This window comes from Orcinus orca, chromosome 9 (genome assembly GCF_937001465.1).
Source record: "Orcinus orca chromosome 9, mOrcOrc1.1, whole genome shotgun sequence".
Taxonomy (NCBI): Eukaryota; Metazoa; Chordata; class Mammalia; order Artiodactyla; family Delphinidae; genus Orcinus; species Orcinus orca.
The window spans coordinates 23,313,704-23,339,595 of record NC_064567.1 but is presented as its reverse complement, the minus strand read 5'-3'; the positions used below and the strand labels follow the sequence as shown (position 1 = coordinate 23,339,595).

Genomic DNA, 25,892 nt, shown 5'->3' with positions numbered 1-25,892 from the left:
TATGAGAAACATACAGAGCTGTGAGAAATAGCACAATCATTACATAATCTCTGGGAAGAGCACCCATATCAATAAAATCAGTCCTATCTAAAATCATGTTCTCCCTCTTTGATGGAGTGCCTTAAACTTTATTCTAATAGATATTCCCAGACTTTACAGATACAAATTGTCAAATTTCTACAATATGTTTTCCTGGGTAAATACTTTCTCTTCCCTACATTTATTTCTACACTTATCTACCTAACACCCACTGGACATCATGGAATCGAATTCCGGTTATCAGCCTCCTAACACTGAGGGGAATTTTTAGCGTCCTCCTGCAAGAAGGGAAAGGCTTCCTCTCACAAGGGATAGGCAGTGGGAAATTTCCAGAAGGATTTGAGGATTTGGGTCTTCCAAATCTTGTCAGCTATTCCTGTTCCAGTCGTTAGAGATTCACTCTGTTTCATTGTGCCTCTCTTTTACATAAAAGTCTGGATTGAAGCTGTGACTTCGGCAGTCTTCAAAATTCAACCCGAAGAACCAGATTCTGAGTCCTTTGAAACTTTTTTCTCTTTCTTTGAGTTATTCAGTGTCATCAGAAGCACCCATTGTACCCCAGTGTCCTGGAAGTCTTCATACCCTTTATATTGTCCTAAGGCAGCAGCCACCTCGTTCTCCAGATGCCCTCAGCCAACAAATGGTCCTCATTATCAACAACTTATAATTTAATTAGCTGTGGGCCATTGACAGGTAACTTCCCCTCCCACAATATTGCTGGAATCTTGCTGCATTCTATTCCATCTTGTTAGGGTAATCAACTCCCTGGGGGCCTATAACCTGCAATCCACTCTCTAGTACCAATTTCGGTATCAGAGTCCTTTAGCTGCAAGCAATAGGAACTACTCTATCTTCGGCAGAAAAAGCTTGGGTTTTGTACCCCCCACCCCATGCCATTGGAGGCTGACTCACAGAATCAGAGACAGTTGGAGAAACAGGCTTAGAAAATGCAGACCCAGAGCAGCACCAAGGATGTAGGACTTGGATTTAATGTACACTTTGTTTGGGACACTGTCACTGGCTTTAATGGCTCCGCCATGTTTTCTGTCCTTGTGGTTTTCCATTTAACATTCAATGACCCAGGAACCTAGCTTTGGCCTTGTACCTACCTGTGCCAGTTACCTTCCCTTTTCTCTCCAAACCCACTCTCTCCCTTCTCCACCCTCTCCATGCCCCAGAACGCCTATGGTTCCTGCCTGTTGTACAAGTTGATCTGTATAGCCTACATCAAAGGGCCCATTGCCTGTGGTCTCGAGGTGGGTTTGGCCAGTGGGAAGTCCAGGTAGGAGATCAGAGGGAGAGGGGAGGATGGGGTCAAGACAATTATTCCCTCCCTTGTAGTAGCATAAGGCTGGCTGTGTGTCCTCAACAGAAGGAAACTGCTCCTCTCATGGCAGCCTCTTCCAGTCAACTATCTCTTTCTGGTTCCAGTTACTATTCCCTGCCCTCACCCTTCAGGTCCATTATGGACTTAGCTAACTGGATGCTCCCTCCTGAATTTTATATCTTGAGCAAGGATGTCACTTATCCCCACAAATGAAGGTGTGGCAGTGGGGGCAGCATCCTGACCAGGTACTGCTGGCTATGTGACAGGGGCGGGGCATCCATCCAGCTTATTGCTCCTCTTTTGATTCCTGACAAGAACCCAAAATCCCCCGAGTCTGGTTCCCTTAACTTTCAGCTGTTGTCAAGACCTCCCAATAGTCTTCCAAAGAATTCTCTTTGGCTTAGGTTGGCCTGTCATTTCCTGTGTCTACAACCATGAAGTCTAATTGATGTGCCGCTATCCCCAGAAAAGTGGATGCTATGTAAACATGGCAACCACAGGTGTCTTATTCATTTGTGTTTCCTCCAGTGCCTGGTTCCTGCCTGGTACCCAGTTAAAGGTTGTTAAGTAAATCCATTTCTGCCACAGGCAGCTCTGGCTGCCCCATGTTGTTCCTCCCCGCAAACGAGGGAAGAAACTACAGCCTTTGCTGAATGAACTTAGTGAAATTGACTTCCCAGAGACTATTTCTTAGATGAAAATAACACAACATAAGGGATTGGCAAAGCTTTTAATGGCCAATAAACACATGATTTAAAAGGGAAAAGGGATAAAACATTGTTATCCAGAGTCATTTAGAGCCTACCAGGACACGACATTTGCAAAAAACAATCCCCCAAACAATGTAAGAATGCATCTTAAAGTTTCTGAAATGGAATTCAGAGAAAAGAGAAAATGTCCTCAAGGAATAATACCAAGATGGACCCACTTAAAATGTGTGATGGAAGTGAGATGAAAGCTTCACAAATGCCGTCGTAAGTCTCAAGAGAAATAATCAACAGCAGGTCCATTAAGACTCTAGTGATATTGATGAGACAGCAGGTAGGGGAAGCAGAGAACCTGGGGACAGTGAATTTGTAGAAATGAGAGGTCCTGACCTGCATCCTGGGGCCACCAAGGGATCCACTAATGAACTCTCAGAACCACAGGCCATTGATTTAGAAAACAAAACAAAACATGTCTCATCTTCAGCAAGAATCCTGTCGGTCAGTTTAGCCAGAATCCTCCTTACCCCTGATGCTTCCTCTTAGTAATTTTCCGTCCACTTCTCCTCACCCTGCTCCTTGGCTATAAATTGCCACCTATCCATCTTGCATTCAGAGTTGAGCCCGATCTCTCTCCCCAGCTGCAAAATTCCATTGCGGTGGTCCCTCCACCTGTTGTGTTAGTCCCCCCACCCCTCTTGTCCCAAATAAAGTCTTCCTTATCTTGCTTAAAAAAAAAAAAAAGCCCACAAGGGGTCAATCTTGAGAAATCCAAGACTATGGCTTCAAAAGAAAAACAACCACTGAGAATGGTGAAGCTTCATAAAATGAGCATTTTAAATGAAAATCTAGGGGCTTCCCTGGTGGCGCAGTGGTTAAGAAATCCGCCTGCCAGTGCAGGGGACACGGGTTCAATCCCTGCTCTGGGAAGATCCCACATGCCGCGGAGCACCTACGCCACAACTACTGAGCCTGTGCTCTAGAGCCGGCGAGCCACAACTACTGAGCCCGCGTACCACAACTACTGGAGCTTGCGTGCCTAGAGCCCATGCTCTGCAACAGGAGAAGCCACTGTAATGAGAAGCCCTCGCACCACAATGAAGAGTAGCCCCTGCTCGCCACTAGAGAAAGTCCGCGCGAAGCAACGAAGACCCAATGCAGCCAAAAGTAAATAAATAAATAAACTTATATATTTAAAAAGTTACCAATGGCAATTTAAAAAAATAATAAATGAAAATCTAGAATTATTAAATCTAGAATTATTATCTAGCTCACTTTCAGGAGCTATAACTTGAATGGAAACAACCAGAAATACAATCTAGAAATACAACAATCTAGAAATACAACAATCTAGAAATACACCGAGAGAGGATTGTTCAGGTTTTTGAATCTGTCTCTGATTCCTGCCTGACTTAGGATAAATCAACTCATTTCCCCATTGGAGAGATACGTTTTTTTATTATGCCCCCAAGCAAAACCCTGTTTTTGAATGTTAATAGTTGCAACAATAATCGGGAACACACCATGTGTCCATGACAAACAAAGAAGTAGTCATAATTTATTCTAAGTTGGTCTTATAGCCCCCTAAAGTCTCCATGCTGCCTTGCACAAAGAACGAAAGGAATTTCTGTCATATCTATCCCTCCTCTCACCACCATTCAAGGGCCATGCCTAGTTGCAAGAAGAATGTGGCAACTAGTGGTATCGGATCATCACACACGCGCACTCGGGACATTCCATTTGTAAACGCTTTGAATTTTTCAAATTGTCTCCACTTCTACAATCTAATGTAATTTTCCCAATTGTGTGAGATAGCTGTTATTTTGAACTATACCTTACAGGTGAGAAAAGTAAAGCACAGAACAGCTTGGCAGGAACTTTGGGCAGCTTGTGAGTCTCAAAGTCCAGAGGGCAGTAGGGCCAGTGGCCTCTGGGCCTCTTCTCATAAGTGTCAGTCCCTCTTGCGCCCATTTCTGTCAGCCGTCATCACTGAGACCCTTGGTTGCAGGCTCAGCCCAGCCTAGTTGCTAAACCAGGGGCCCAGCCCAACCCCAAGACCCGGATTCTTAACGATGTAGCAGAGCGAATGACTGGCGCCAGGTGGCGCCACACTACAGGCGGGACCCCAGTGGATTGGATCTGCACCTCCCAGCCCCCTGGCTGAGTAGGCTAACCCCAGGTACTTTATTAACTTCAGAATAACGCCACAGCGCCTGATTGACTATTTGGGACCTCACTTGTCAAACTACAGTGGGCTTTTACTGTTTTTCAGAAGCCAGTTCAATACACCTTCAAGGGTATTTTTTTTTTGTAACTACTGTGTTCTGAGTACAGGTCTCTGATTAGCTTTCATTCTGACTTCTAAGAGTCATACACAAGCATTTAAATATTAGAATATATATTTTTATTATAGTTTTTCCTTTTATATGACAGTTGAGCTAGCACATCGATTTTGAAAACCTATATGTGTATATATTTATATTTATATATGGTACAATCACTATTTTATTTCAGAACAGCAGAAGAGGTGTTACGAAATATTTGCCATGAAAAGGGGACTTGGGTCGGACAAGGTTGAGGATCATCATATGGGAGTATTGACCTTCTCCTGGATATTTCCTGGTTGACTTGATGATACTTGAACAGACAACTTTAAGCCTACTTTGCTGTCTCCACTTTCTCCTGCTCTCACCTCACCCTGGGGCTGCTCCTTTGCTCTGCTGGTCCCACACCTCTGTAGCTCTCAGGGAAGCAAGTCCCTGACAGCATCACTCGTGCCCTGGTGCAATCCCATGAGTGCCATCGCTCCCTCCTAGGCTCTCTCCCGCCCTTTCCCACCCCCTCAGCTACATCCTGCCTGTTCTGCCCTCACTCCAACTCACTTCTCATCTCCAATCTCTTCTGGACTGTCCCTCCAGGTGAGATCTTGGGCTGTGCTATCTCTCCTGATGGCCCTTTAAATGTCCTTTTCTCTAGTTGGAGATGCATCCTGTTCTCATGGAATAATCTTTGTCAATTCAGCCTGGAGATCTGAAAAACGGTGAGCCCAGCTGAACTTTTCTGCCTCTGCAGAGGCAGTGCTCTGATCAATAAGGGCTTCTACTCTTGAAGATTTTTCTTACTGTTGTTTTCCCTGAGCTGATTACTCATCCCTCTGGCTGCCTGTCTCCTTTTGGGGGTGGTGGGTAATTTGTGAGAACACACACAATTATATTAACTTGCTTTCTTTATTATCAGGCCATACCTGGGTTTTCTGTTTTCCCTATCCTTTGGCCACCACGTAACCTCTTTCCTGGTTAGAGTGTCACTAGTTAAAATTTTGCTGTTAAAAAAAAATATGTATTTACTGTGGATGTCAGAGGGAGTAATTCTGTGACATGCTTCTTTGCAGAGTCTGCTGATAATCCACCAATATCCTTCATCCTTAAATAATAAATAATAGAACTCTACAGTTCTACATGGGCTCATGGCCACCCAGCTAAAAGCTACATTTCCCAGCTTCCCTTGTATCTGGGTGTGGCCATGTGACAGAATTCCAACCAATGGGATGTGAGCAAAAGTGATTATGCCATTTCCAGGCCATGCCCTTAAAAGGGAAGAGTGTACACTCCCCTTCCCCTTTCCCCTCCTCACTGATCAGGATGTAAACATAATGGCAGGAGCTGGAGCAACCACCTTGGAACCCACCTGTCGAGAATAGCAGAGATACTCTTACCAGCTATGGACTGCTTACCTTTGGATCACTATGTAAGAGAGAATCAAAATTCTGTTTTGTTTAACTCACTGTATTTTGGGGGCTTTTGACTACCTAGATTATACTCTAAGTAATACAGCTTCATGTTACCTACCTTTATCCAGGACCCTGTACTTCCTTATTACTTGTACTTATTTGTGTTTTCTTATTTCAAATTTTATGTTTTATGTCTTCCTTTTTTAAAAAAATTTTATTTATTTATTTATTTATTATCTTCAGCTGCGTTGGGTCTTTGCTGCGCATGGGGTTTCTCTAGTTGTGGCGAGTGGGGGCTACTCTTCGTTGCGGTGCACCGGCTTCTCATCGTGGTGGCTTCTCTTGTGGAGCACGGGCTCTAGGTGCATGGGCTTCATTAGTTGCGGCATGTGGGCTCAGTAGTTGTGGCGCACGGGCTTAGTTGCTCCGCGGCATGTGGGATCTTCCTGGACCAGGGCTCAAACCCATGTCCCCTGCATTGGCAGGCGGATTCTTGACCACTGCACCACCAGGGAAGCCCTATGTCTTCCTTTTTAAAACTTGAGGTGTTAGCTAGTGGTTCGTCTAATTTTTCTTTTTCAAAGAACCAGCTTATGGCTTTATTTATTCTAGTGAGCTTAGAGTTTTAAGATTATTTTTGCTACCTTGACACTTGAATTAATTTCTAGCCATTTATGGAATTGTTGGGTCACATCCCTTCCTCCTCAACACTCTTTCTACATTGTTCCATTGTCTTATGCCATCTAAAATTGCTGAAAAGAAATCTGAGGTCAGTCTCATTTTGTTCTTCTTGGTAGATTGTCTGCTTCTTCCGTCTGGATGTTTGTAGTAGGAGGCTTTTATCTCTGACATTTAGGAACTTCAGAAGAGCTATTCTGAGCTCAGTGGTTTCTTTACTCGATTTACCTGGAATATAGGAAATCCTGTTCATTTGCCAAATTGAGTCTTTTTGTTTCAGAAATGGCTTTTCTTTTATGCTTTTGACTATTTTTTCAATTCCATTTGTTCCCTCTTCATCAGGACCCTAGCTGTATGTTGGGTCAATATAAACATCTCAAATAGCTGTCGTTTTCTTTCTAATCATTTCATCCCTTCACCTATCTTTATTGTGTTCTGTGTGATATTCTCAAACCTGTTATCCATGGCACTCTGATTCAGTTTTCTGCCATATCAACTCTACTTCTTGTGGCTTCTATTGTGACTTTCAGATATTTACTGGGTTTTTCTTCTGTTTTTTCCCTTACCTTTTCAAGTCTTCTTTTCATCTTATTTTGGTATCTCTGAATTTTTGTTCCATAGGGTCCCATATTGTATTCAGTTTCCTTTAGAGTGCAGAGAAGATACTTTTCAAAGAATTTATTCTATTTTCTGAAATCATTTTTCTTCTGTTATGTATTCTTTATATGTATTTCTACTGACATTCTTTAGGGGAGGATAGTAATATCTTACATAGATCCCATGGTAGCTCTTTACTAAGACATAGTGACTACTACCTGAATCCATCTGCCCTTGAAATATAACTTCTTTTTAAAAATTAATTAATTAGTTTATTTTTTTGGCTGTGTTGGGTGTTAGTTGTGGCATGCGGGCTCTTCATTGCGGTACGCAGGCTGCTCTCTAGTCGCTGTGGCACGCGGGCTTAGTTGCCCTGCACCATGTGGAATCTTAGTTCCCCGACCAGGGATCGAACCAGCGTCCCCTGCATTGCAAGATGGATTCTTAACCACTGGACCACCAGGGAAGTCCCAAGATATAACTTCTATTTCATAGGAAATATAGTAGCTAGAGAAGCAAGCTAAACACAAAGAAATAACCAGAGAAATCCAGAAGGTAGGACATTCTGTAGGACAACTGACTTAATTGTTTCTTCTAATAAGTGTTCTAAAAAAGGGACTGGATGAGATTAAAATAAACTTAAGGGGCATTGTGGTCCTGGATTGGATACTGATTTGGATAAACCAGCTATAAGAATAATTGGAATTAATTGAATAAATTTTAATATAGCCTGGAAATTAACTGAGATGAGATAAAATACCAGAACACAAAGGTAGAGAGTGTTGACTAAATAAAATAGGTGATGAAAAAGTTATAAAACGATTTTTACGGTATGATCTTATTTTAGTACACACACGTGTAGCTGTTACAGTGACGTTTTCTGGGAGGTAAAAATATGCTATTTGTTTTTAAACTTGTCTGTATTTTCTATTATTCTACAAGCACATGTACTCCTTATGTAATACAATTTTTAAAAATTTTTAATTTAATTTAATTTTTTTATTTTTGACTGCATTGGGTTTTCTTTACTGCATGCGGGTTTTCTCTAGTTGCAGTGAGCAGGGGCTACTCTTCATTGCGGTGCAAGGGCTTCTCCTTGCGGTGGCTTCTCTTGTTGCAGAGCACAGGCTCTAGGCGCTCGGGCTTCAGTAGTTACAGCACGTGGGCTCAGTAGTTGTGGTATGCAGGCTCTAGGGCACGTGGGCTTCAGTAGTTGTGGCTCGCAGGCTCTAGAGCACAGGTTCAGTAGTTGCAGCGCATGGACTTAGTTGCTCCATGGCATGTGGGATCTTCCCCGACCAGGGATCAAACCCATGTCCCCTGCATTGGCAGGCGGATTCTTAACCACTGCGCCACCAGGGAAGTCCCAGTTTTTTTAAAAAATAGTGACACGTATTTAAATGGAACATATTTACCATGAAGATTATAAAGCTTAAGCTTCAGGGTTCCTTAATCACAGGGGCTATTCCAAGGCCCTAGGAGGACCTCCAGCAATTTTGTATCATATTTTTGTAGGATTTTAAAATTTCATTTTTTATGCTCCAGCATTTTTTTTAATTGTGGTAAAAGACACACAATGTAAAATTTACTATTTTAACCATTTTTAGGTTTACAGTTCAGTGGCAGTACATACATTCACATTGTTGTGCAAACAACACCACTACTAATCTCTGAGGCCTGGTCATCTTTCCAAACTGAAACTCTGTACCCATTAAACAATAACTCCTGACTCACCCCTCCTTCCAGTCTTTTTTATTTTTAAGAGTCTCCAAAATTGTATAAGCTTTAAACCCCACAAAACCTGGGCTCAGCCTCAACTGACAACCAGATATCCTGATCATTCTTTTTTTTTTTAAGATTTTTTTGATGTGGATATTTTCAAAGTCTTTATTGAATTTGTTACAATATTGCTTCTGTTTTATGTTTTGGTTTTTTGGCCCTGAGGCATGTGGGATCTTAGCTCCCTGACCAGGGATTGAACCCGCACCCCCTGCATTGGAAGGTGAAGTCTTAACCACGGGACCACCAGGGAAGTCCTTCCTGGTCATTCTTGAGAAAGCTTTTGAAATGATACCCAACCCTGCCCAAGTGACTTTAGCCTCAAACCAAAGGACAGTCAACACAGTCGAGGAGACTCTCACCAAAGTGCTCATCAGTAAATGCGCAAAAGTCAACAATTGTGACAGCATCAACATCAATGTATACACAGAAAAACGAACCCAATAAGTTACTCATATTACTGGAATATATATTTATACAACTTTTTCCAGAAATTATGTTTGTCATTCTTAAGGTCCAACTTGATTGTAAATTAACCCTATTTTCTTCATTGCTTAGAATTATTGGTAAATAGTACCATAATTTCCTGTAAAATTTGCCCAGAAGAGTAGATAGTCATTTTATATAGTTCTATCAGCTTGTTTTAAGTCTGGCTCAAAGTCACAGAAAACCTTTATTTCTTTCATACTTAAAAGAAGTCTGGAGGTACAGAGTTCAGGACTATATGATAATTTTATGATTCGCAATGAATTGGAGCCCTTTTATCTTGCTATGCTACCATCCTTGGCATGCCACTTCATGGCCCAAAAGGGCTGCTCCAGCTCCAGCCATCAAGTCTGTATTCCAGTCAGAAGGGAAAAACAAGGAGTGGAAAAGAACATATCCCCTTCCCATAATGATTCCTCATAGAAATTTCACCCAACACTTGAGTTTACCTCTTTTTTTTTTTTTTGTCCTATGGCTTACCTAGCTATAAGGGAGGCCAGGAAATGACATATTTATTCCAGAAACTTGTGTCCAACTAAAAACCAACCATTCTGTTACTAAAGGAATGGAGAGAATGGATATTGGGACAGACAACTAAGTATCTGTCAAATGTTTTTTTTAAAGATTCAGTGTGCTAGTTTTTGAGGTTTGATGGGGGCAGGTAGGAAGGAATAGGAACTTAAGGCACCATTTTATCATTGTTTAGCATTTTGTTTAGAGCTGAAAACTTGCTTCCTCACAATTAGCTATTTAGACTGGGTGCTAAAAAGCCACCCTCTACACACCACAAAAATGGGCTCAACAGGCTTGTAAAGAGAAAAAGTCATCTTCCATATTGAAGGGAATTTTTGAATGTCTCAATGGCCAAATATATCCAAACCATGTATCTAAGCCAATAAGATTTACTGTTGCAGCTAAGCTTTAACTGTGAAAAGCATCATATCCGCGTATGACTGCCATCACTTTTCTACTGTATGTTGTTTCCAGGGAAATGCAAACCACAGGATGCAGTCTCTGACCCCATCCTTAGAGAATGTTACCATAGAGGACATTTCTCCCACATGGTAAACAAAAGAAAACAAGGAACGTGAGAGCAGAAGTTGCTTTAGCCATGAGGGAGCCGATAGAGCAGGGGCGTAATGGAAACGACTCAGAGAGGGAGCTGAATGAATCAGATAAGGGAAGCCTCGTGACCTTTCAGCCTTCTCCCTGACTTGTTAATGAAACACAAAAATAAACCTCCATGCTTGTACTTTGCATATGTTGGTTGTCAGATTGCTTTTCTAAATTGACTGTATTTAACCTTGATGGTGAATGTTCCTTGATGATTAATAGATTCTGGAATTTTGTCCAAACTAGAGTGTGATTTCTCCCTGAAATAGACTTGAATAGCAGTCAGGCTGCTTGGTTCTTTGCCTCTGATCTAGCCACCCCAAGATCTGGGCTCTTTCTTCCTGGGCTTGTTGATTCAGCAGAGCTACTCATTGGGATTCTATTCCTCTCAGCTGGTACCCTCACCAAGCCAGCCTCTGGGTAAGAAACTACTTGTTTCTACGGTTCTTCAGTGTGACTTCCTCAGGGAAATAAGGCCCGCAGAAGTAGCCAGCCAGCTGTAGGAGAACACAGAGCAGGCACCTACAGCCCCTCAACTCCTTCCAGAAACAGCAAAGGCTACTACAGATAAACCAGGGTATGTGGGGCCCACATGGTACAAAGCTCAGGAAGGCTGGGTTTGTTTTTTGTTTTTTTTTGTTTGTTTGTTTGTTTGTTTTTGCGGTACGCGGGCCTCTCACTGCTGTGGCCTCTCCCATCGCGGAGCACAGGCTCCGGACGCGCAGGCCCAGCGGCCATGGCCCACGGGCCCAGCCGCTCCGCGGCATGTGGGATCCTCCCAGACCGGGGCACGAACCCATGTCCCCTGCATCAGCAGGCGGACTCTAAACCACTGCGCCACCAGTGAAGCCCAGGAAGGCTGGGTTTTAAATTTACAACAGCCTTTAAAACTCTTTGGGGAAAAAAAAATAATAAAAATAAATAAGAAAACTCTTTGGGGGTAGTCGCATTCAGAGTAAGGGAGGGTTGAAAGGCAGGGAGGGTATTTTCCTTTTAGAAGCAGAAGGAGATTCCTAACAGCCTTCCTTCTTTGCTTTGTGCCTGGTTCAGTACTTTCTTAGCAAGTTCTGGGGGAGCTCAGGTCCTGAGAAGGGCTGGGGCCTGTCAGGGCACTAAACAAGCTGTGAAAGCACCCTGGAGGAAAAGGGAGGCTCCTCTGCATTTCCCTTTCCTGCAGGCCTGCCCTGGTTTTTCATGATGTCATCCATTCATCATTGTGATCTGATTGGTGGTCCCAGGCCTTGGCCAGCTGCCCAAGGCCAGAAGGGAAGAGAGAGATCCCAGGACAAATGCGCAGCAGGCCCCTGAGCATGTGCGGAAATGTTGTCATCAGTTCCACATAGAAAGACTTGGAACAGATCGAAGAAGGCTGTCAAAGTCACAAGATCCTATCCAACCTTCCCTTCCCTGAATGCCTGGGAAGAATTCAGGGGCCTCTTTCCTGTGGATAGGGAACCAAATCCTGGAATGGGCCTGGGTGTGGAGGAGGGACTGCTCTGCCAGATGGTTCATTCTCCAGAATTCAACCTGTTTCCTGAATCAGTGGTGTTTGAAAGCAACTTTGTCCAGGTACTCTTGGGCCGCTCAGAATGCCACTCCTTGATTCCTCTAAATCTGTTCCCACAATGTGACGGAGAGTCTGTCCCTGGAACTGGAGTGGAGTGACAACTGAGGCAAAGAGAGGAACCTGAGGCAAGGCTACCCCATCTGACCCTGACCTTGCAGAGCTCCAGATAGGTTTTCTCCTGCAGTCACTCTGGGGAGCGAGGTCAAGTGTTGTCTGCTCTGAGTGGAGGATTTGGTAGCTTCCTCCCTCAATTTACTTCCTCCTCCAGGCTGTCAGCTCAAAGCAGATGAACAAAGAGGCAGTAAAATGAGCTGCCCTTTGAGGGTTCAGAACAGAAATGTTGGTGGGTGAAAGAATAGGAGCTGGACGCCCGGAGAGATCTGGGCTCAGAGTCCGGTCCACTGCTTTCTTATCAGGAGGTGTCATCAGGAAGGTGACCTGCACACCCTGAATCCCAGTTTCCTCTATTGTAATAAGGGTGGGACTGACCTGGCTGTTCCGTGAAACACAGGAGGCAAAGGCCTTAGTGCAACGGCACTCAGTGCATTTTTGTTTCCTTGTCTGGGCTCCCCTCAGGCCAGATGGAACCCAGAATAAACAGAACTTGGAAGTTACGGGGACCTGACAGTGCAGAAAAGGTGCAGGAGATAATAGGGCCCCTCAAGAAAGTGCCAAAGGACAGGTTCTTCAAAGAAAATCCAGGAAACAGTCTGGGGAGGATTCACAGAAGTGTGACACACGTCAAGGAACCCTTGTGGGCAATTGCTAATAGTAGGTAAAGTAAATACTGGTACAGTTGTTTAACCAATATAGGTTAAACTGTGGTTCCCAACAAGCGATGATTTTGCCCCTGCCACCAGGGGGCATTTGGCAATGTCCGAAGACATTTGGGGTTATCGCAATTTGTATGGGGGGAGGGTGGAGATTGCTCCTGGCATCTATTGGGCAGAGGCCATGGACGCTGCTAAATATCTTACCAGGCACAGGACAGCTCCTCCCCCAAGCAAAGAATTATCCAGCCCAAAATGTGAATGGTGCCTCTCGCCTAAAGCATACTGCTGCTTCTGCCAGTGCTCAGACTGTGCCCTGGGGGTGCTGCTTTGCAGGTCAAAAAGAGCAGGAACTGGATAGACATCTACAAAGCCTCCAACACCATGGCCCTTGGGGTGACCTCCTCTGTGCCCTGCCTGCCTCTTCCCAACATCCTCTTCATGGCCAACGTCAAATGGCACCATGGGCAGAGCCAGACATGGAACCAACCAACTACAGCCCCCAAGATCATCCTGAAGAGGTCAGCATCCTGAAGGGGGGCAAAGGGGGGCCATAAAGTGGACAGGAGTGAGGGCCAGTCTACACGCCCTCTTTCCTTCTCGCTGCATTCACTGCACTGAATTCTTAGGAAATCTCTCCACTTGGGGCCAAGGGGCAAGGAAGCCAGGCAGTCTGGCAGATGAAGCACTGGCTGGGAGATGCAGGTTCTAGTCCTTATGCAACTAACTAGACTCAAATAATTTTTGAGTCACAGGTTACTTGCTGCATTGCAGTCTTCCTACTGGTAAAGTGAGTGGAGCGAAGTCTCACTTGGAGCTGTAACATTACGCTTGTCGGGGATGAAACGGCCCTTTTAGATGTTTGAGCCTCTTCTGTAGGATATCTCAGGAATCTCTAGATATTCCCAGAAGCCCAAGTAAACCCTTCATTGCTCCATGTTGCTTCAGTGATAGACCTCTCCATTATGTTCTAGGTACACCTATGGCAAGTACAGCCCAGACCCAGCTGACTAATACTAGATCCAAAGCCAACTCCTTGAATCTTAACTCCTTTGGGAGGAGTAATGGAGGCATTGAGGTCAATGAATGGACAAGCTGGACAGTGGGACCCAGCTCCTGTTGTGCTCTCAAGAAGGAAATTGAAAAGCCCTATGATCCCACCTACCTTACTCCCGGGCTGTCCCTCTCAAGCAGGATCCAGGGAACACCAGCATGAGAATCATGGCAGGATGGGTAGAGGTTAGAATGCAGATTCCAGGGGCTCACCCCAGACCTACTGAATCTGAATCTTTGGGGTTATCTTGAGGCGTCTGCATTTTAAACAAGCTCCCCAGGTGAATCTGATCTCCCCAAAGTTTGAGCACCACTGTGCTAAGCATTCTCTCTCCTACCCACCAAAGCCTCAGTTCTGAAAGAGACACTCCTCATTTTAATGAAGACAGGGTTGGATCAGAAGCAATGTGTGTCTTCCCTCACACCTTCAGGATTCTCCCTTTGAAGTTTGTGGAGCTCCAGGTCTGTGACCGCTTTCAACGTGTCCTGCGGTTGAGGACAGTCACGGAGAAGATCTACTACCTAAGGCTCCACCCTGACCATCCTCAGACTGTCTTCCACTTCTGGATCCGACTGGTTCAAATTCTGCAGAAGGGCCTGTCCATCACCACCAAAGACCCTAGGATTCTCGTCACTCACTGCCTGGTACCCAAGAACAGCTGCAGTCCCTCAGGAGACTCACAGGTAAGTGGGCACCATTGGCTCCTCCAGCCAAGGTCAGAGCTGAGCTGTAGAGCTTCAGTGAGCTGATACGGGGGCACCCTGGGAAGCCTTGCCTTAGGCCTTTTCTAACCAGCTTTACTGATTAAAATTCGCCTGAGTGTACAGTTCAAATTTTTCAGTAAATGTATAGATTTGTGCAACCATCACCACAATCCAGTTTTAGAACATTTCTATCACCCTAAAAAATTCCCTCATGCCCATTTGCAGCCATTCCCTGTTCCTACTTTCTGCCCTAAGCAGCCACTGATCTGTCTTCAATCTCTACTCATATTTCTGAAACATTTCATATAAATGGAATCCTATAATATATAGGCTTTCTTTCACTTAGCATAAGGTTTTTCAAGTTCATCCATATCATAGCATGGGGCCAACTCTAGGGTAGAGTCACAGATTATCAATAACTTATTCCTTTCAGTTGCTGAATAGTATTCCATTGTATAGACATTCCATGTTTTATCTATTCACCAGTTGATGGACATTTGGATTGTTTCCAGTTTGGGGCTATTATGAATAATGCTGCTGTGGACATTTGTGTACAAGTTTTTGTATAGATGTATGTTAGGGTATGTTTTCATTTGTCATGGGTAGATTCCAAGGAATTGGAATTGCTGGGTCATATGGTAAGTTTATGTTTAAACCGGCAAACTGTTTTCCAAGGTGACAGTACCATTTTACATTCCCTCCAATAATGCATGAGGGTTTTAGTTTCTCCGCATCTTCACCAGCAATGGTATTGTTGGGAATTCCCTGGCGGTTCAGTGGTTAGGACTCTGTTCACTGCTGAGGGCCTGGGTTCAATCCCTGGTCAGGGAACTAAAATCCCACAAGCCACATGGCCAAAAAAAACAAAAACAAAACAATGGTATTATCTTTTTGTTTGTTTGTTTGTTTGTTTTTTTGCGGTATGCGGGCCTCTCACTGCTGTGGCCTCTCCTGCTGCGGAGCACAGGCTCCGGACGCAAGGCTCAGCGGCCATGGCTCACGGGCCCAGCTGCTCCGCGGCATGTGGGATCTTCCCGGACCGGGGCATGAACCCGTGTCCCCTGCATCGGCAGGTGGACTCTCAACTACTGCGCCACCAGGGAAGCCCAGTATTATCTTTTTAATTAAAGTCATTTTAGTGGATGTGTTATGTTTTTAATTAGGGTTTCCTGTCGAGCAACTTTACATGGGCTTATTAGTCATTTATATATCTTCTTGGTGAAATTTCTATTCAAATCTTTCTTGAAACTTAAAAATATATATATCTATTTAATTTATTTGTTTGGTTGTGCCAGGTCTTAGTTGAGGCAGGCCAGCTTCTTAGTTGCAGCTCACCTGCTCCTTAGTTGTGGCATGCAAACTCTTAGTTGTGGCATGCAAACTCTTAGTTGTAGCATGCATGTGGGATCTAGTTCCCTGACCAGGGATCAAACCCAGGCCCCCTTCAGTGGAAGCGCAGAGTCTTAACCACTGGACCACCAGGGAAGTCCCTTGCCTATTTTTAAATTGATTTTTTTCTTCTTATTGAGTTGTAAGAGTTCTTTGCATATTCTGGATACAAGTCCTTTATCAGATGTATGATTTGTAAATATTTTCTCCCAGTCCGTGAGTTGTCTTTTCATTTTCTTAATGATGTCTTTTGAGGAGCAAAAATTTAAAATTTTTATTTTATTTATTTATTTTATTTATTTTTATTTTTGGCTGCGTTGGGTCTTTGTTGCTGCACGCAGGCTTTCTCTAGTTGCGGCGAACAGGGACCACTCTTCATTGCAGTGCACGGGCTTCTCATTGCGGTGGCTTCTCTTGTTGCAGAGCACGGGCTCTAGGCGCGCAGGCTTTAGTAGTTGCAGCGCGCGGGCTTAGTTGCTCCGCAGCGTGTGGGATCCTCCTGGACCAGGGCTTGAACCCGTGTCCCCTGCATTGGCAGGTGGATTTTTAACCGCTGCACCACCAGGGAAGCCCAAAAGTTTAAAATTTTGATGAAATGCAGTTTATCAATTTTTTCTTTTATGGATCAGGCTTTTGGTGTTGTATCTAAAAACTCTTTGTTCAACCCAAAGTCACTAAGATGTTATCCTATATTTTCTTCTAGAAGTCTAGAAGACTTAGCTCTTACATTTAGGTCTCTGGTCCATTTTGAATTAATATTTGTGTATGATGTGAGGTAGGGATACTTTTTTAAGTACTTTTTTTTTTTTTAGCCTGTGGATATACAACTGTCCTAGTACCATTTGTTGAAAAGCCTATCCTTTCCACATTGAATTGTCTTGGCATCTTTGCCAAAAATCAATTGACCATAAATGTAAGGCTCTATTTCTGGCTTCTCAGTTCTGTTCCATTGATTCGTTTGCCTATTCTTGTGCCAATCCCACAATGTCTTGATTAATGTAGCTTTATAGTAAGTTTTGAAATTGGGTGTTGTAAATCTTCCAACTTTGCTCTTTTTCAAATTGTTTTGGCTATTCCAGATCCTTTGCATTTCCATGTAAATTTTAGGATCAACTTGTCAATTTCTACAAAAAAAAAAAAACGCCTGCTGGAATTTTGATAAGGACGTGGAATTTATATATCAATTTAGGGGAAATTGCCATCTTGACAATATTGAGTCTTTTAATACATGTATATCGAATGTCTTTCCATTTATGTCAATCTAATTTAGTTTCCCTTAGCAATGTTTTGTAGCTTTCAGTTTACAAGTTCTACACTTCTTTTGTTCAATATATTCCTAAGTATTTGGTTTTTTTTGTTTTTTTGTTTTTTTTTTGCGGTACGCGGGCCTCTCACTGTTGTGGCCTCTCCCGTTGTGGAGCACAGGCTCCGGACGCGCAGGCTTAGCGGCTATGGCTCATGGGCCCAGCCGCTCCGCGGCATGTGGGATCTTCCCGGACCGGGGCGCGAACCCGTGTCTCCTGCATCGGCAGGCGGACTCTCAACCACTGCGCCACCAGGGAAGCCCTATTCCTAAGTATTTGATTGCTGTTGATGTTATTGTGAATGGAATTGTTTTCTTAATTTAATTTTTGCATCAGTCATTGAAAATGTACAGGAATACAACTGGTTTTTGTGTATTAATCTTGTTTATTAGTTGTAGTAGTTTTTGTGGATTCCTTGGGATTTTCTACATATGTGCATACATTCATGTCATCTGCGAATAAAGACAGCTTAACTTCATTTCCAGTTTGGATCCATTTATTTGTTTATTGCCTTATTTCATTAGTTAGAACCTTCAGTACAATGTTTAATAGAAGCAGCAAAAGTAGACATCCTTGCCTTGTTCCTGGTATTAGGGGAAAAACATCCAGTCTTTTATTAAGCATGATGTTAACCATGAGATTTTTGTAGATGCCCTTTATAAGGTTCAGGAAATTCCCTTCTATTCCTTGTTTATTGAGAATTTTTATCATGAGTGGGTATTAAATTTTGTCAGATGCTTTTTCTCCATCTTCTGAGATGATCACATATTTTGTCCTTTATTCTGTTAATATAGTATATTACATTAATTCACTTTTAGATGTTAAACCAGCCTTGTGTTCCTGCAATAAATTCCATTTGGTTACGGTGTGTATGATCCTTTTTATATATTACTGGATGTGGTTCACTAGCATTTTGTTAAGGAGTTTTGCATCCATGTTCATTAGAGATATTGATCTGTAGTTTTCTTGTGATAGCCTGGCTTTGGTATCAGGGTAATACTCACCTTACTGAGTAATTTGGGAAGTGTTCCCTCCTCCTCTGTTTCTGAGTTTGTGACGATTGGTGTTACTACTTCTTTAAATATTTGATAGAATTCAGGGAAGCTACCTGGGCCTTTTTGCCCCAGGCCTTATAGTATAATGAACAGAAGCCTGACTTGAGTTACAACACAAAATCCATGAAGGCCGAGATTTTTATCTGTTTTCATCACTTCGATTCCCCAGTGCCTGGCACGTAGTTGATATTCAATAAATATTGAATGGCTATGAGCAGTGTGCACAACTGGGGCATCTGTGGGGTATCACAGGCAACAGGAAAAAAGACAGTTTTACTCTGGCATAAAAAGTAGCTCAACGTAGGATATTTCTTAGAGAAATGAATTTGAAAAACATTAAATTCCTACAATAAACATTTTATCCCCTTCCATTTAAATATAAAACCAAGTAGCATAAGCTTTATTAAAGTTTATATTAATAGGCTATTCAATAACATATTAAGGTAGGTTAATAAGAATAGCTTATCTACTAAATTATGTTTAACGTTTTCAGGGACAATATTATTCTTGGGACACCAAAGGATATTTATAACAGTACGGGGGTATAAACAAACAGATATGGCCTCAGAATTGCCTCTCTGTGCAGTTGGCGTGGCTCTGTCTGATAGGACAGCTGAGTTCTAACCTTTAGGGTCTGGACCATGATATTAGGAAAATGCAGAGACGCTGAGAACTTACACCTGGTTTTGCTTTTTTCCTCCATCTAGTTAGTGCAGAAGAAACTCCAAGCCTCCCAGCCCAGCGAAAGCCTCACGCAGCTGATGGCCAAGGGGGAGAGTGAGGCCTTCTCTCAGATTTTTGCCGACTTGCACCAGCACAACCAGTTCAGGTACATGCCTCAAATCCAGCCAGCATGACGTTCCAGATGGTCTGCGCTGGGAGATCCAGAAACCAAGTTATCTTGGTTAATGGGCACAGGGAGGTGCATGAAGTATTGCCCCTCAGTATCCAGTCTGTATTCTTGACTCAGGGCAACCTTTTCCTGGTCTCTTTGCCTAATTCTCCTTCTCCACAAGCATCGTGGGCTTGACCCCAGAGGAGGAATTTTATAAAAAATGGAAAGTAGCTTCTTCAATATTACGAATAAATTAGTAACACAGGTGGAAAAGTAAAACCTAATTTCTAAACTAGTTTCTAGTCCTACAGAAAAGTAATCAAAACGTTGTTTAAAATGTCATCATCTGTCACTGGGTTCCGTTACCTACTTACCTGGCCTCTGCGTGAACTTTATGGAGCTTCTATAGTCACTTTTTTTTTTTTTAACGTTTTCTGGAAAGCTCCCTCCTGCAGGCCTGTCTTCTCCATGCCTGAGGAAATGTCCTTACATGTACAGATGACTAAGGGTTGCGTCTTAAGACTGGTTGGTATGAGAGAGACAGAGGTCGAGAGCACTTAGACCACAGGGCACCACGGCCAGAGAGCAAAGATAAAATGGGAACCGGGGTCCTAGTGAACTTGATTTGTGGTGTCAAAGAAAAGGAAGAACAGAAAAAAATTAGTAAATGTCACCAGAAGAGAAAAACGAGGTGTCAGAGAGAAGGAGATTTTTGTCGTAACAGGGACCAGCAACTCAGAGACAGAATTTAAAAAAAGAAAGTTTTCTTTGTGAATGCCAGTAATAAACTGAAAACCAGGAGAGCTCAGAGGATGCAATCTCTCATAATGGGTAAGAGCTCACACAACCCTGGGCCCAAGTCACCACTCTGACTATGAGCCCTTGGGGGCATATTGCTTAACTCTGCTGGGCCTCGGTTTTTACATCTATGAAGTAGAAATTGCAGTACTGCCAACCTCAAGCAGATCGTGTCAGGATTCAATGAGCTCACGTGCATCAAGTGCTCGGCCCATCCTCAGCAAATGTACAGGAGGATGTAATAAACGCTCAATTAATATTAACTTGTAGGGGATTCCCTGGCGGTCCTGTGGTTAGGACTCTGTGCTCTCACTGCCGAGGGCCAGGGTTCAGTCCCTGGTCGGGGAACTGAGATCCCGCAAGCTGCGAGGCGTGGCCAAAAAGAAACAAATTAGCTTGTATTTTTAATTCTAACTTGAGCTGGAAGTAGAAAAACTATTAACACAAGAAAAAGACTTGTTAGTTGCCCGCTGTTGTCACTCTGTATATCATACAGAGATCTGTAATGAAGGAAGATGTAAGATGGTAAGATGTCACATTGCTGAGCTGGAGAGCCCTGGACTCTAATGGAGGAAGATATTTGATATCTAATAACAAGATATTTTGACTGTCTTAGAATGTTAACTTACAGATTTTCTTTATTACTCTGGGAAGGACGGCTTCTGTTTATACCTCACTGGCCACAATTCAGTCACATGGCTACACCCAGCTGCAAAGGAGGCTGGGAAATGCAGCCTCCATTCCACATAGCCATGGGCCCAACACAAAATTAGATGTTCTGCCCCGGAGGGAGAAGGGAAAAGGGCATGCTCGGGACCTACTGGCAATCTCTGGCACAGACAGCTTTTAATATCTCCAGGAGGTCAGAGGAGTCAAAGACCTGAAGGAGAAACATGCACAAGCCAGTTAAAGGGTGGAGAAAGCTGTGCAGAGTAAGGCAACAAATGAGGCTTCACCCTGAGGAAGAAGCTTGGTGAGTGCAGAGAAAGGGAAGGAAGGCCAGTAGGGAAGTGGGGATGGTGGTAGGACGACATACGTAGAAGTGGGCAGGGACCAAGCCAGGCAGGGGCTGGGAAGCCATGCAAATGGTTTTAGACTTTAAGTGTAATGGGAGCCTTAGCAGCATTTTAAACAGGGAAGCGGCGTGATCCCATGTACATTTTAAAAAGGTCATGCTGGCTGTTGCAGTGACAGTGATTTGAAGAGAGGGAGGCTAGGTGTGGAGGGACCAGCCAGGGAGCTATGGCAACTGAGTCTGGGCTGTCATGTACAAGACAGATCAGAGGGATGCGAGAAACAGGGAACATTGAATTTTTGCTTCCTTGTCTCAATAATTGCTTTGTACAGACATTTAGTTTCTTCTCTTTAATTTTTCAGCATGAAGCCCCGAGTGATGATTTTTCTCCTCATTTAGGCAGGTTCTAGTCTGGTTGCGGTTATAGCAGTTTTTGCACGTTGGCAGCAACATGCAATGTACAGCAAATAAAATAAATGGCCAAGACGCAGGACCAAACAGATGGAGTCACACCCACTCCACCTCAGCAAAATCAGCAGCCTGGGTTCTGCTGCCCAAACTCCACCCCATCCCGCCTCCCCCTTCCCTATTTTTTCTTCTGCTACTTTAATATGCGTCACACCCACCCAATATAGTCACAGCTGGCCTTTTTCACATTTATATCTGCCTCTAAAGCTTTTGTTGCATCAGGAAAAATATAACTGGAAACAAGATTTAAAATGAGAGTTTCATGCTCTATTCTTTTCCTTTTGATTTCCATTTTCTTGATCCTGAAATGGCTGGAGTTCCAGGAGCAGCAGAAAGACAGAGAAAAAAAAGGACGGTCCAGGTAACGGAGGGCATGGGGCCCCCTTGTCTCGGAGAATTTTCTGCTCTGCAGATATAGGAGTAAGATTGCCTCTAGTACCCCACCCCAACTTTCCTGGTGCTGTCAGGGTTGCCGTCATCCTCCTGTACCTTAGTTTGAGTTCCTCCGGGATCTTTGGCCACCATAGTCAATTTGGCATCAAATCCTATTAATTCCTTTCTTTCAAATGTTTCTTATATTCTTTATTTCATTTCTACTCCCACAGATCCCACCCTAGTCCACTTTATCATCTCTTGCCTGGACCACGGCAGCAATCTTCTGCTAGTTTGTTCATTCATTTATTCATTCAAAAGCATGCACTGAGCACTTGGTAAGTGCCGAACACTGTTGAAGGCTTTGGAATCACAGTGAAGAAAGACACAGCACCCCCTTCAAGGGGTTTATAATTTTTGGAGTCAGATGGGTAAGTCCCCAAATTACATAACCTCTCCTTCCAGGCAACATTCAAAGCTCAAGCCTGGGGTGCCACAGGAGCACAAAGACAGGCCTCCCTCCCTCCTCCCGGGAAGCTGTCCCAGAAGGCCTGGGGTCTGAGCTGAGTCAGAGCGGATAAGTACGAGTGGGCTGGCCAAGGCGGATGAGGCGGGGTTTCTAGGAAGAGACCCAGAGTCTGTGTGAGACAGCATGACCCATTCTGGAAACAGCAGCCCTGTTCCCGATTTATTTCTGGGTTCTAGTTTACCCCAGATCCACTCATTTTGGCATGGATGATCCTGCATGAACTTTCCCCTCGTACCCATCTCACCTGGTCACTGTCCCCTCCTCAAATGGGAGCCCTCTGACTCCTCCTGTTCTCCAGCCCAAATCGTCTGCTCTGGTCAAACTTCAGCTACCCTTCCCCATGCCTTATTCATCCCCCTCTCCTCCCTTCCTCCTGATGCCACCCTAAATCCTACCTAACCTTTCAGGTCCACTCACGACACCTTCCTGCCCAGACAAATCTCTCCTTGCTCATAACCTCTCTTACACAACATACTATCCCTGATTGTTTCATAGGCTTAAGTCTTGTTTCTTCAACCAATACTAAATTTTTCTGGTGCCTCTGAATTTCTACAGTGGCAAGCACAGGGCTGGGAACACAATAGGAGCTCAATAAATATTTGTGCACCACACCACTAAGAAATTATTCCTCCAAATTGGCTCAGGAGGCAGACAGAATATCATGTTATATTTAGAGATTTAGAGGAATGTGTAGATCCCAGGGGAGCTGTGCCAACTTTTATCCAAACCAGGGGTTGCAGCTCAAACATCTGCAGGGGGTATAGAGGAGTAAAGAGTCTAAGTGTCATAGATATAAGAAATGGCTGGGTTTTCTCTCAACTCTATCATTGGTAAAACAACAGCTGGGCTGACACTTGGTTTCAGCATTGAGGAGACAATAGGGAGTGGTGGGGACAGTGGCATGAAAAAGTGAACGTTTCAATTAAAGCTTCAACTAATTGTTGCCACGTTGCAACACAAGCCTGGGGTTGCCAGATACTCTGATTTTTCAAGAAAAAACAAAAATCTGAATTTTTATATCACATACCCCCCCTCCCCACTTCATAAAATACTAAAGTACAGTACAGGCCAACACTTAGTGGGCAAACAAAAGGTATCCACAGACCAAAGTGAGCCCGGAGGCTGCCAGTTCACAACCCCTGTTCTATATGGTAAATAGAGCTGATTGCTGGCCCATGTTTTCTCCAAGTCTAGAAGTGCTTTCTCATATTATGTGACTGCTAATACAATGGTGATTCATTAATTATGTTTTTCCACATACATTCAAACACAGACACACACACACACACATACACACACATACACTCAAAACATACCGCATGAGATTAGAGTTGAAGAAGACAGAAATAGAGAATATTTCAAACTTATTTCTAGGATTTGAGAGAACAGCTAGAATTTCAGACTCATAGGCCATCTGTGTCGTGGGAACTGTTGTTCCCAAGATGCCCCTAGGCTGATTTCAATTAATCATCTTGGGGTGTCCTCAGGACCCTGCTCTTTCCTCGGAGCTGAAGGAACCCCTCTTTTCTCTTTGGGCGAGGTAGTGTACCCTTTCAGTTTGGAAGGACAGTCACACCCCAGCCTCTTGGAATTTCTGGATGACGAGAGAGAGAGAGAGAGAGAGAGAGAGAGAGAGAGAGAGAGAGAGAGAGAGAGAGAGAGAGCGCGAGAGAGCGCAATCTTTCAACTCCCGATCAGTGGGCGGTGTGACCTATCACAGTGCTTCCCAAACTTTCATGTGCAAATGATCCCCTGAGGATCTTGTTAATATGCAGATTCTGATTCAGTGGGTCTGGGTGGACCTGAGACTGCATTTTTCACATGCTCTAGGTGATGCCGAGGCTGCTAGGTTGCAAGCCACCCTTTGAGTAGCTGAAGCCAAGTGGACCAGAAACAGGCTCTGGCTTCAGGCCATCTGGGTTCAAGGCCATTGCCAGTTCAGCTAGCTGAATCTCCTAGGGAAATTCACTTGGTTAACCTCTCCAAGCCACGTTGGTTGCCTCCTTTTACTGGTACTGCCTTGTTCACATGACGTAGTGGTAAAAACACGGGCTCTGTTGCCTGGTTATCTGGCCTTGAATTCTGGCCTTGCCGCGTCATTTTGTGACCACAGGTAAGTGACTTAAACTTGCTGTGCCTCAGAATCCTCATGCAGCAAATGGGGACTGTGGCAGCACTGACCTCTCGGGGGTGGTTGTGAGTATTGAAAGAGCATTGACGCCTGTAACTGTTTGGAACAGTGCCTGGCCCGTAATAAGCACCTCGCAAATGTTGGCTGGCCTCTGTGAGAGTGCTCTGTGAATTAAAGTACACAAATGCATTCCCTTTTAGACCTGGAAAAAAACCGTCCCAGCGAAGGCTCCATCCCTTGCACCCGTGACCTCAGTTGGAGGGAGTCGTTCACGTATGGAGAGTGGGAAAGAGAGAACCCCACTGGGCTGCAGCCCCCCTCACTCCTCAGCACTCTGGCAGCCTCCGCCGGCCCCAGCTGGTACCACTCATAGGTACGGTGATGGGATTAATCCAGCTGCCTTCCTGGGACAGGCCTGGAATTCTACCTCAGGTCTGGGTTCAGGTCCTAGGGTCCTGGGGATAATTCCAGGAGGCTGTGGGGTGGGAGTGGGGGGCCTCTTTCTTTCTCTTTTTTTAAATTATTATTTTATTTTTTAATAAATAAATTTATTTATTTATATTTGGCTGTGTTGGGTCTTTGTTGCTGCGCGCGGGCTTTCTCTAGTTGCGGTGAGCGGGAGCTACGCTTCGTGGTGGTGCGCGGGCTTCTCATTGCGGTGGCTTCTCTCGTTGTGGACCACGGGCTCTAGGCGCTCAGGCTTCAGTAGTTGTGGCTCGCGGGCTCTAGAGCGTAGCCTCAGTAGTTGTGGCGCACGGGCTTAGTTGCTCCGCAGCATGTGGGATCTTCCCGGACCAGGGCTTGAACCCGTGTCCCCTGCATTGGCAGGCGGATTCTTAACCACTGCGCCACCAGGGAAGCCCTCAGCCCTCTTTCTTCCTGCCCTGTTCTTCTTTACCTCCAACTGGCCTGAGTGAAACCCTAAGTATGGCACCTCCAGGGCTACCAAAGGCCCCTGGGAGTTCCTGCAAGTGGCTCTGAAGGGACAGAGACTAGCAGGACGCTGTCGTCACTAGAGCTACCTTCTCCCTGCAGTGTGGGAAGCATGAGGGTCTGCCTCTGCAGCGGGGAGGGGGGAGCTCCTTTTCCTTCCCTGAGCTCCTTGGGGGCCCCAACCTTCCACTGAGGAGAGTGGGAAGGAGCTAGGGGCCCTAGCTGGGGCCCAGCCCTTATCTTCCCAAACTCCAACCCTCATTCATCCATCCATGTATTCATTTAACAGTTATTCATTAAGTACTTCCTTTGTGCCTCTGTCTGACCAGAGAGACACCCTTAAAGAAGGTAGAAGTGGTTATATGTTTTCCAGAGTAAAGTATTATCAATAAACCACTAACTCTTACAAGTTACCTGTTATTAATAGTTGACAATTTTAAAAATTAACAGAAGTATCTAGGTGCCCACAGAAGAGCTTTTGAGGTGTTATATCTTATTGAAAGTTTTTCGCTCCT

General features: G+C 44.3%; 1 protein-coding gene and 1 long non-coding RNA gene across 3 annotated transcripts; both read left to right on the top strand.

Moving 5' to 3' along the window:
* The first annotated feature begins 658 nt into the window (after nt 1-658).
* On the top strand, nt 659-6,321 carry LOC125965392 (uncharacterized). The gene is made up of 5 exons (XR_007479207.1): nt 659-732; nt 4,079-4,249; nt 4,585-4,664; nt 5,047-5,110; nt 5,462-6,321. It is a non-coding gene; the product is annotated as an uncharacterized LOC125965392 (long non-coding RNA).
* Nucleotides 6,322-11,338: 5,017 nt separating this feature from the next.
* Nucleotides 11,339-25,304, top strand: GARIN1B (golgi associated RAB2 interactor 1B). Of its 2 annotated transcripts, XM_033432537.2 has the most exons (6): nt 11,339-12,022; nt 13,127-13,311; nt 14,275-14,527; nt 19,004-19,125; nt 21,730-21,767; nt 24,645-25,304. In XM_033432537.2, the coding sequence occupies exons 1-6, from the start codon at nt 11,774-11,776 to the stop codon at nt 24,815-24,817; spliced, it is 1,020 nt and encodes a 339-aa protein (XP_033288428.1). In that variant the 5' UTR covers nt 11,339-11,773; the 3' UTR covers nt 24,818-25,304. The 2 variants fall into 2 exon arrangements, with proteins under 2 accessions (XP_033288428.1, XP_033288429.1); XM_033432538.2 differs by lacking the exon at nt 11,339-12,022 and having other exon boundaries at nt 12,130-13,310; nt 14,335-14,527; nt 21,736-21,767.
* The last annotated feature ends 588 nt before the right edge of the window (nt 25,305-25,892 follow it).